General features: G+C 37.6%; 2 protein-coding genes across 3 annotated transcripts in view; one reads left to right on the plus strand and one right to left on the minus strand.

Moving 5' to 3' along the window:
• Window positions 1-7737, plus strand: part of RAB5A (RAB5A, member RAS oncogene family) — an 11633-nt gene extending 3896 nt beyond the window's left edge. The window contains exons 2-5 of one of the 2 annotated variants that reach the window (XM_010136407.1): window positions 189-340; window positions 1298-1420; window positions 3218-3311; window positions 6134-7737. In XM_010136407.1, coding sequence (XP_010134709.1) covers window positions 189-340; window positions 1298-1420; window positions 3218-3311; window positions 6134-6249 — 485 coding nt within the window. In that variant the 3' untranslated portion in view covers window positions 6250-7737. The remainder of the gene's footprint in view (window positions 1-188; window positions 341-1297; window positions 1421-3217; window positions 3312-6133) is intronic. The other variant, XM_010136408.1, reaches the window with a different exon arrangement.
• A 53-nt stretch (window positions 7738-7790) lies between these two features.
• The window catches only part of PP2D1 (protein phosphatase 2C-like domain containing 1), a 6276-nt gene continuing 2258 nt past the window's right edge, over window positions 7791-11808 (minus strand). The window contains exon 2 of the mRNA XM_010136409.1: window positions 7791-9034. Within this exon, the coding sequence (XP_010134711.1) occupies window positions 7791-9034 (1244 nt within the window). The remainder of the gene's footprint in view (window positions 9035-11808) is intronic.

Genomic DNA, 11808 nt, shown 5'->3' on the forward strand with positions numbered 1-11808 from the left:
TGGTTTAAATAACTGCTCTGCATTGATCAGAGTTCTGGTCTATCAGCTAATGCTTTCTTGAAACCTGTTTTATTTTAATAATAGGCTTGAATTGTTTAAGGAAATCATTTGCACCTCTGACCATATTTTATATGAATATAGTGAGATAAGCAGACTTTGGGTTTCAGCACTTCTGTCTTTTTTTGTAGCTGCTTTTCTAACCCAGACTGTATGTCTCGATGATACGACGGTAAAATTTGAAATTTGGGATACAGCTGGGCAAGAGCGGTACCACAGTTTAGCACCCATGTACTACAGAGGAGCACAAGCAGCTATAGTGGTATACGACATTACTAATGAGGTAAGTACTGTATTAGGGAGGCACAAGGGGGATTTTGAAGTTGGCAGTTTTGCATTGATTCTCCCTTAATTTTTGTGACTTGTGCAAATCAATTCATTATTTCATAGAATCCTAAAATGTTTTGAGTTGGAAGAGATCTTTAAAGATCAATCCAGCCTCCCTGCAGTGAGCAGGGACATCTTCAACTAGATCACATCGCTCGTTTCATATTGGACTATGTAATGTTAAATTGTGCCTGTAACCTTTTCTTGCTAAATGATCATTTCTAGGGTTTTTTAATTGTATTAAAAGAAAGAGAAAGAAAGCAAATTCTCTTGAAGTGTTTCGAGCCCACATTTAAATCAGTTCACCAGAATTGAGCTGTTACTCTGACCCCTTTGCTGGTGGCTGTTTTTTTTCTGATAGCAAAAGATTTTATTTTAATACTGTATTATTGCAAGTTACATGTAAGGATTGGAAAGGTAGCACAAGCCATTGAGACCAAAACCGTAGATTATTTTGTTTGATTATAACTTAGATCAGATAAGCTTCACTTGTGTTTTGTAAATCCAAAACCCTCAAAAAAGCCAGAAAACTTGTACCACAATGAACTGTCTTCAGTAATTATAAAGTGTGTTGAGACCCTTTCAATATAGCTGTTCATAAACTTGATTCTTCTAGAGGAGAAATTAAAATTCCCATTTTCTGTCTTAACCACTTTTTTCCTTACTCAGCCTACGTAAAGATCTCCATATCTTTACTGACTTTTCCAGCATAATCCCAACTAAGCACATATGAGAACTAAGGTAGGAATGTTTCATTTTAAAAGCTCATTTGTCAAGTTGGAATGTGCCTTTGGACAAAGGTAGCAGGCTTGCATTGGTCTTTTGCTTGAAGTATAGATAACAGAGATTGGGATAATAGGTGAGTACAAAAGGATGATGAAACTCAGTTGCATCATTTTGCAATCATTAACAGGAGTCCTTTGCCAGAGCGAAAAATTGGGTTAAAGAACTTCAGCGACAAGCAAGTCCTAACATTGTAATAGCTTTAGCAGGAAACAAAGCTGATCTAGCTAACAAAAGAGCTGTGGATTTCCAGGTATGTATGTAACTTCTGTTTATAGAAATAGCATTTTGTTGGAATGGAAAGTAAATAAACCTAGGAGGAGCTTATATGCATAGCCTAGCTAGTTGTTATAGAGGTCATGCTGTTAAATACAAATGTCAAGTGAAACTAAATAATACATGCTGCTGAAAGGACTGGTTCTCTACAACTGATATGTAGCCGTAAACTTAATTTGACTTTGAGGAATAACTAATTTATTTGCATGTCTTTAAGTCTGATTGAATTTCTGTTCTTCAGTATGACCACCTTCTGTTTTCTACCTGAGATTACTAGTAACTTGAGTTTCAGGGGATGAGATATTGGTAAGTCTTAGCACAGACCATTCTCTCCAACTTGTCAGTGGGAGGATTTTGATTCTTGTATGACAAACAACTGATCAATGTGCTTAACTTGCTTAGAGTATACTGTTGAAGCAGTGTTCAAGTTTTAATTGTGCTTTTCATGGCATTCTTTTTGGTTTAGTGCATATGTCTGTGCTCTCACTGCTGTATTTTATCTTCTGGAAAGTTTAACCAAGTCATCAGAAAATAGCTTCCAAAGCAAATAAAACTTGCTGTAGATGGTTCTGGTCCACTTATGATTGATTTAATGTGATTAGTCATTAATTCTCTTATGGTTTTAATGGCTCTTTGGTGTCACAGTATGAAATAGTGCCTTGTATAGTAATGAATCTCTTTGTAGCCTGCGAAGGTTAGCAGTGGTATAGGTATTTTTCTGCCAGAATTCAGCAACGTGGATTTTTAATTTTATATTTCTATGTCATTTGTAACATAAAGCTGTGTGGCAGAAGACCTTTGTGTAGTGTGAAAAATTGATATTTAGTAAAAGTTTTTTATGTGTGTGCAGTCAAAAACTTAAATTTAATTGCCAATTTTTTTTGTACTATTACAATATTTTGTACAATTACAATCTTAATTTTTTCAAGCGTTTGGGGTTTTGTTAATGTGGATTTATGGGCTCCTTGCAGGCTTGACAATCAGCTGCAAAGCACAGGTTAGATTTCTAGGTATTTGTTACTGTGTATTTCAGATACAGTTATCTTAGCAGATGTCACTTAAATGAATATAGAGTGCTGTAGATTATTTTTTTCATCGTAGATATTCTGTAATTTATCTTTTTGCAGGTTTCCTATTGAATGCAAAAGCAGTTACATAATCATAAGGAGCTGGGGATTCTCAGCTGAATTGGCTGGCAGGAAGTTGCAAAAATAGGAAACTTTCTGAAGTGTATTTCCGATTAAAGTTTAGACTGAAAAAGGAGAAAACACAGCAAGATATTTAATACTGCATATTTATTTTATAATTGTGAGTTTCTGTCAGATATTGTAACTGTTCTGATCTGTCTGCCTCAGTTGGTTAAAGGATTCAAGATAGTTCACAAACTGCCTTCTTTTCAGGGTAATAGACTTTCTGACATTTGATGGCGCTTCTGGTCCTTACTTGTTCTTGCTAACACAGCTACTGTTCTGGATCAGGGTTGTCTTTCTAATAAATTTTTTTTTTATTATTTAGTTTTGCCTGAGATTTTTCCATCTGGATATTTTTGAGATGAATGAGGATTTTTTTGAAATCGCAGTTTTAAATGTTTAACTGCTTGATATAATTGTAAATTCTTCATAGGTGATGAATAACATGCTGTCACACAGGTGTTTCAACAAACCTTCTTTCTTCTGAAATGGTATAGAAATTATTCCTTAGTGCTAATAAACGTACAATGTTTAATGATTGTGTGATTTTTAAAATTTAAGTAATACATACTTTTACCTTTCAGGAAGCACAGGCTTATGCAGATGACAACAGCTTATTGTTCATGGAGACATCTGCCAAAACATCTATGAACGTAAATGAAATATTCATGGCAATTGGTGAGTTCACAAACAAACTGATTTTAAGGGAATTCTTTTAATGAGATACGTACCGTCATAGATCTTCCTAACCCAAGATCTTTGTTTTTCACCTAAATTATTTCTGGCACAGAAGTTTCCTTAGGCCCTTTCAGATCCTTTTTGATGTTCAGATAAACTTCATTGAAGCACAGTTGCACAGGTCTTCTGTCAAGCACCAAAACACTTGGATTAACTTGGAAATAGCTAAGCTAGGTTACTTTTGAATACCATCTCAGCAAGTTCCATGTATGTCTGCAAGTTCCAGCAAAATTAAGCTTTAGTTCTTTATACAATAACCCGTCTTTCCCATGGTATAGGTAAGGTGAAAGGCTTTACAGAGCTTTTCTTAATAGTAAGGTGTACTTGGCATTTGTTAATCAAACTAGTGTAAGAATGTAGGTGAAGGTGTATAGATGTGTGTCTTTTGATCGTATATTGTTGGCAGCAGATTCCACACTGCCTTGGATAGGTACAGAACCTGGAATAATGTACCTGCTATGAGACAGTGGTAATTGGCACTGGGAACACTTCAAAATGGGAGAATGATAATGGACTTGCTTAGAAGTAGTCAAGTATTCATTGTAATTTAAACAAAATATTTGCGAAATATGCCTCTGTATTAAAATTTTGTTTGAATTCCAAATGCAGCTGTCTGAAATAGAAAAGTTTTGCCAAAGATGACAATGTGTACTTAAATTCAGTGTCCGGGTGTCAGTAAAGGAAACTTTATGTGGAAAGGAAATTTACTAATATATTTTTAGCCCTAACAATCTTAGGGTTTTCTCTAAAAATGCTAACACATAAGTATAACTTACTAAAATTTTGTGAATTCCATTGGTAGACCCAAAATTGTATTTCATTGTTAGTAAGATTTTGAAAGTGGAGGAAAAAGAAAGCATGCATTTTTAGGCTGATCCACAGCCTATCGATTAATAACCTTAATGGGAATAGCGTCAAATGACCTTATTAAATCTTCTTTGTATTTTGCGCTACAGTGACCTTTCTCACATTTCTTTTTGTGGAAAAACAGCATTGCTATCAAAACTAAATGTTCCTCAAGAGCTCTTACATTCTTTCCAAGATAGTAAAGCAGAGGGTAATTTGTGGTGTGGCTCAAACTTGCAGCAGATGCAAATTATCACTATAGCAACACTTTATAATAAGTATAATTTTCTCATAAATGCTTGATATAGGCCTGCATTTAATGATACAGAAATGCTCAATTACACTGTTCTGGTGAAATTGTAAAACTAATTTGTTTAAAGGAGCAGTTTGCATCTTGTTTAAAAAAAAAAAATCCCCAAAATCTGATCTCTTTTTGGTAATTTGTTATATCAACAATAATTCTTACCTTTCCATATTTTAATGAAGTATACAAAGTAAATTTGAGAAAACAGTGCCCAATTAGCATTGGTTGTCCGTGTGAGTATTCTTTCCCATCAGTGGACGAAATTCAGCTTTGTCACTGCATCATAACATGATCTGTGCAACAGTGGACCTTGAGAAGAAATCTTGACGAGGCTGTAAGTATTGCATAGAACTTGGGATGGCCTTTTGCACAACATGGCTGCAGTTCTGAGGACCATGTGTAAATACGATCTTCAAAAATGGGAGAAAATGAAAAATGAAAGCATGGACAGAACTGAGGGATGCAAGCTACAGCTGCCTGTAAATTATCTGCTTTAGAGCTCACTCAGAACTTACAGCTAGCAAGAGATTCATGTTAATTTACAGTTCTCTAAAAAGTGACAGTGCTCTGAAGGCATTTTCCTACTGGTATTTTGTCCCTTTGTACTGTCCCAGCAGCTTAGTGCCTTGTGAATGCTTGGGTTCTATCACAGAATCGTGGAACAGCCCAAGTTGGAAATGACCTCAAAAGATCATCTGGCCCAACATTTTGTGGGAAAGGGAGCCTAGATTAGATTACCTAGCACCCTGAAATTATCTAGCACCACCACATATCTTGTTTATGTGTACACTGCTGTCTTTCTGGCTGTTATACTTGCATTTTGTTCCTTTGTGGAAAAGTTGTTCTTTAATCAGCTGGCCAAAGTAATTACTTTGGAGTCGAAGCATGCTGTCAAACTGTAGAACAAGGCTAGTTGTTGGGCCCTGGTAACGTGGGCAAGACAGCCCGATGGAAGTCCTTTTATGTAGAACTTAGCTTTCTCTCTACCAGAAAATTGCTAGGAGGAGCTACTGCTCAGGAGGGTAACATTTGTCACCCTTATTTTTCACGCCAGGACCAAGGAGGTATCCTGGAGCAGTAAAGACAACAAAGAAATTATCAGAGTCAATTGGCTCGTAAGAGCTGGAGAGAAGAGACAGCTTGAAAAAAAGAGGAGATACTTGATCTAGTGCTGAGAGCCATTTTATATGTTGTATGCAAATACTTATGCTGCCTAGGTAGCTGGGCAGTAGTTTGACCCATTTCTGTCTGTTACACAGGAAGATTGAAAAGGCCCATGTTTCTAGCACGAACATCCTGATCTTACAGCCTATTCTGTGTGGGTGGATTCCTACAAGAGCCATCACTTACTAGCACAGCGTACCTGTGCAGATACATTTTACTGCTCAAGTTGCTAATGCATTTCACTCTTGAAAATCACAGATAAGGTAGTTATTCTGAAGAAGTTAAGTGTCTTAACTTCCTTAATTACCAACGTACTGAATCAAATCAGATTTTATAGTGATTTTATTGATACACTAACAGAGTAATAAGGTTACTGACTGTTTATGTACTCGTGATTTAATCTTAGTACAATCACAGTTTTAACTCTTATTTCTTGTTGGTTTTATAGCAAAAAAATTGCCCAAGAATGAACCACAGAATGCAGGAGCCAACTCTGCCAGAGGAAGAGGAGTAGACCTTACTGAACCCACACAACCACCCAAGAGTCAATGTTGTAGTAACTAAAACATCAATTGCTTTAAACTCTTCTGAATATTCTTCTGCTTCCTAACTGTTAACCATGGAATTGGAGTGCTTAACCAGGCCCAGTACAGCTTCCAAACAGCGAAGAGACTTACAATAATAGTCAAGTTCATGATACAGAGTTTTGTTTTGACCTAAAATTTTAACATGCATGTATCCACCACTGGCTGTAATGTTTCAGCAGTAGAGGAGAGATGGAATCAGAATAAACTTCCTTCATTTGAAAGGGTTTAAAAATCACTTACTATTAGGGGTGTAGAAGAACTACTTTCCGTGGAACTAATTGGAGAGTTCCTGTAGCCTCAACACTGATTACTGTTGTAATAAATGGAATTGGGACTTTTCATAATTATTGATTATGCATTAAAACCTTTTTAGAAACAGGGTCTAAAAATTACTTAAACGTATTCACAGTATTGATGCAACCTAGTTGTTTCTGCAGGTATCTACTGTTTAGTTATACATTCCATAGTTTAATAATTTAATTAAAAATAATACTTGCATTAACAATTTTAAGAACCCTATGCTTGCAGGAAAGTGGAGTTTTAGTTGGTAAACTGTATGTAAATTATACAACCCAGTTAGTTATCTAAAGAAATAAGTGATAAATCAAGTTTAACTTCCTTTCTAATCTGTTCAGAGGGTACAGACCAGTAAAGTCAACTTTATGACTTAGGGTGTTCTTTTTCCTATACAAACTGTAAGAGCTTTTCCAGTAAAACCACAACACACTCTTGTGACTCCTTTCTTGGTTTTGATCATCGCTAGCCATTACAGTTTACTTTTTTCCCCCCTATGGAAAAAAAAATAGTGCACTAACAATTGTTACATCCAACTTGATTTTAAATTTGGAAATTAATGTACTGTAAATAGGTACTCTGCATTGTAGTCTACATTTGTTTAATACTTTCTGTAATATTTAAAAGTTGCTTAAAGATATACAGAATGTACAGTTACTTAAAGATAACTTTTTTCCTCTCTGATCAAAGGGGGTTCTAAGTTCTTCCTTTATGGCTAGAACAGTAATAAATGATGCTCCTGTACCTGTAACATAAGTACTGCTGTCTGTCAGTAATGAACTTTGCAACTTTGTTTTCCAAAGTACATTTTATTTTGATCTGTCCAGTATATTGCACTAATTCTTTTAGTTATTTTCATTATATGAAATCTACCAAGTGTGTCAGAAAAGATGAATTAGTCTATTTAAATGTTGAACTGATAGCAGAAACTTGTGCAGATTTTAAATTTGCAGTAATCTGGGTTTAGCAAGGAAAATGACAGTTCACCAGTGTTTAGTTTTATATCGAGGTGCTCAGGTTTGAATAAAGTGGTTTAAAAATATATATATATTACTGTTTCTTATTGAGAGTTTCAAGAAGGTTTTATTGCATTTGCACAGTTCCAGACATCTGATTTACTATATGAGTTAGTGTTCAAGATGATTACGAGTAAATACATGACACAGTCAAATATAAGCTTATACTATATGTACTGTGGGACTCCAGTTATCCTATGATAAATTTTTAAATGTTGACGTAAGTAGGTATCTGATGGCATCCATTTAGAAGTACAATCAAAATAGTAATGTTATCTCTTGATCCTGCAGCTAGCGCAGTCTTTACCAGTTGTTCACTAATGTAGCTTGCTGCGTTGTCATAGAGTGTCTCAGAGGTGACTCTGCCCCTTCCTACAGCTTCTGATTTGCAATTGGACGAGTATGTTTTTGTGTCCTCTTCAAACTGTGGTGGTGGTTTAGAACCCTCTGGTGATAGAGTCTTTAGCAGTTCTTGAGCAGCATAACTTGCAGATTTGTCACAAGATACCTTACAGTCTGTTTTTTCTGCCCTTTGTGGACCTGAGTCAGATTGGCACCTTTCTGGATCTTCTGGGGGCTGTTTCGTGCCTGTAGACGTTATTGCCAGTACATCCTCTTGCAGCTGTTTGTGGGTGCCATTTGGACTTATTGCACAGAAAGTGTCAGTGTCTGTTTCTTCTTGCTTTGCAGTCTGTGACTGTGCCTGAAAACTTTTACACAGATAAACTTTTCTGTCCTCAAACTGCTTCAGTTCTTCAGAGCCAGTTTGTCTGCTAGAATCAGACTGTTTTATCTGTCTGTCCTGTGAATTTATGTTGTTGTTACTGTAAAGACACAGTTCTAGATCAGCTTCATTTTCGTGGTCACCAGTTTCCTTAGGAATTCCATCTTCACTTTGCAAAGAGTTCCTCCTAGAACACCTTGGCTTGTTTTGTTTCAGGTTGCCTTTTGAGTCACTGAGAGAAATGTCTTCATTTGAATATTGAATCTCTGTTTCATCTTGCAGATTGTTAATAGCCTCTGAGTCATTTAAGTTGTCTTCAGTGAGGGGCATCAAATACTGACACTGATAAGAAGTCCCGTTTTGCTCAACACCTTCGTACATTCTCAGATAATGAGTAAATGTTGTTAGAGTTAATGCAAGTACTTCACTGTAATCCAAAACCTCCCAGAGCCCATTAGAAGCTAAAATGAGAAACTGACAAGTATCATCAATAGGAACAGATACAGTGTGAGGTACAGGTATAACAGATCTTTTCAGTACTGGATCTCCATGATGTCCAAGACCCCTGGTAGTTCTCAGGTACCCCTCTACTAATCCATCTGGTTCGTTAGTGCTGATGTTTCCACCATTTTGCAGTATACGGTTTCTCTCGCTTATGTTGGAAGTGCTGTGCTCCTTTGAGAGGCGGTGACCCTTTCCGTTTCTACATAAGACTGCGTGTGCATTACCTAAAATGGAAATAAGGTAATATTTTGAATTATAGCACACTGGTTTTATTTAAGATACTGCTGTTACATTAACAGCCTTCTGCTGAGGACTGGGAAAAAACCCGAGGTCGTAGTTCAGTTATCTGCTGACACAGACAACAGTGTGTCCATCGGTGAATCTGGTTCTATTCTGCAGCAAAGTTTTCTGTGTTGGGTTTTTTTTTTCCCCTCTCATTATTCAGAAGATTATTCCAGAACCTCATTCTTCTGACCGCAATTAAACTCTTGAAGAGTCTTAAGTGATGTTTCATTCAGCTTGAAGTGAGTCAGATAGAAATGTTGCACCCTGACTTTTTTAAGCAAGAGTGTATATTTTTCTCAAACGCTTTCCCTTCCCCCCTCTACCCCCAGGAGAGTGTGTGCTTTCAAAGTCTTATGGCTGAAGAGCTCATCAAGAAGTTTCAGGTTTGAACTATTTTAAGCAGTATAAAATTTGTAGTACCTGAAAATAATTTGGACATAGTGTAGAATTTGCAGTTTACTAATGTGATGCCTTAAATATCTCCCTCAGTTAAGGGACACAAGGAAGCAAGAGTTCTCAGGAGAAGTGAAGGACTAACTTTTTCCCTTTAGGGGGAATCTGTACTTTACCTTTTCCTCAGCACTATTGAAATCTCCGTGGTGAGAATGAAAAGTGTTAGAAGTTACAACACTGCAGGTGACTAGTCAGACTTGAATGCAGTGTGTAAAGGAAAGCTGCTCTGAAATGGTGATGCACTGTTTGAGATCCAATATGGCTATACTGGGAGAAGACAGTATTTCGTGTAACGGAAGGTTATTGGTCTGTTTCCGTGTGTGGGCGTAAGGGCAGAAGTGATGTCTTAGAGAAGGAACTTGAGTGGGATGGTAGTTTTGCAAACACTAAGCTGGCTGCACAGTGTTCTTTTATATTGTATTTTTAATATCATCTGGCTAGACTAGGGCACAGGTTTCTGAAAAGGGTTTGTAAGTAGGCACTGCTTATACAGTAGTTGTATTTCCTGGGAAGTGCTGGCGTTCTCTAGTGTAGGAGACAGCTAAGTGTAGTCTGTGTGAAGTCACGTTTCTTTAGAAGGTGATTCAGAGTATCAAACTGAAGGATACACCTTTTTATTGATTATAGAATGTAGATGCCGTAAGTTATGTTGTGTGAGTGTTTCCTTGTGCTTGCTTCTCCTCCCTTCTCTGATTACCATGGAGAGCTGGAAGATTGTCTAAAATTTCCTACTACCTACTGTTAGCTGGACAGGATGTAATATAACCCGTGTGGAACAATTGCACTGCAAGCAAGTATAAAATCTAGTCACTTTTGGATGGAAGCCTCTTGTCTGCAAACCAGAAACAGGCAAAGAATAAACAAAAACTAGCTGACCTATCAATCTGGGCCTAAATGAAGACGACAAAGCTTCTTCCAATGCCACCGTCTCCTGCTCCTCAGTCTGACCATCCTCCAGTTGCTTACCTGGTGCTGAACAAACATGTCTGTACTTCTGTAAGAACACGTTCCCAGGGAGAAAACGAAGCTTGCTGTCATGCAGATCATCTTTGATGTGATGCATTTGGTGAAAAATTAAGTGTATTAGATTAAATAAATGTGTATTTAGAAATGGTTCAAAAATGTGGACTTTAATCATAAAAGGCTTAAAGTATCTGATCAACTTCAAGCCTTAACTCATTAGCAGAACTTGAGTTTATGGTGTCTTTGATTGCAGCCAGCATAAAACCTCATCTCGGGGGGGAGGATGGAGGCAGATAACTAGAACCAGAAAACTTAGCTGGGTGAGTTCTTTACCAAATTTTCTTGCCTTCATCCTAGCTTTTAAGCTCATTCTGATAAAAGTTTCTTCCCCAATAAGGGGAAAACAAGTACATTTGTTAGCTCTGAAAGCATTACAACTTTTGTGAGAGTTACTGCTGTATTCCATTAAAGGTGTGACTCTTGGAAGAATATCAGAATAGCTAGTGCTAAACTACCAGTTTTGATACCCGTAACAGTAAAATTCTGGTAACTGCAAAAATGCTTGTTAGAGGTAGAGAAAGTATGGCTGTAGACCATTGGGAGAATGAAGGAGAGGAGAGGAAGGGGATGGACCACAATTTCTTATTTCACTGTTAGTGCATTTTCATGTTGCTGAAAACGCAGCTGCGCTGGGCAGGGCACATCTCCAGGATGGCGGATCACCGCCTCCCTAAGATTGGGTCCTACGGTGAACTCGCCACCGGCTGCCGCAAGAGAAGAGCCCCAAAGAGGAGATACAAGGACTCCCTGAAACAATACCTCAGCCTTGGCCATATTGACCACCATCAGTGGTCCACCCTGGCCTCCAGTCTGGAGATTTGGAGACACACCATACATAACGCTGCTGTCTCCTTTGAGAGCACTCGTAGAATCAGTCTCGAGGAGAAGAGACAACGCAGAAAGAACCGTGCCTCGGCTGTACCACCCAAGGAGACCTTCTGGTGTGCTCTTTGCAGCCGACTTGCCTATCCCGCATTGGCCTTTTCAGCCATCAGCGCGCTTGCACTAAGCGTGGGTAAAGCCCTGCCCAAATCTTTGTCCACGAAGCCAAGCCATGATGATAATGTTCATCAGACTGGCAGAGGATTGCATATTATTGTTAAGGGAAGATTATATTTTTTTTTAATATGGGATCGGCTTTTTTCCAAATGTTTGGTATGTTTTGGGGTTGGTTTTTTGTTTTTGTTTTTCTGCCTCTTGAAGAAATGAAGCCTCTCAAATGGTTTTTTCCTTTCCC

Source organism: Buceros rhinoceros, unplaced genomic scaffold (genome assembly GCF_000710305.1).
Source record: "Buceros rhinoceros silvestris isolate BGI_N320 unplaced genomic scaffold, ASM71030v1 scaffold17085, whole genome shotgun sequence".
Lineage (NCBI taxonomy): Eukaryota > Metazoa > Chordata > Aves > Bucerotiformes > Bucerotidae > Buceros > Buceros rhinoceros.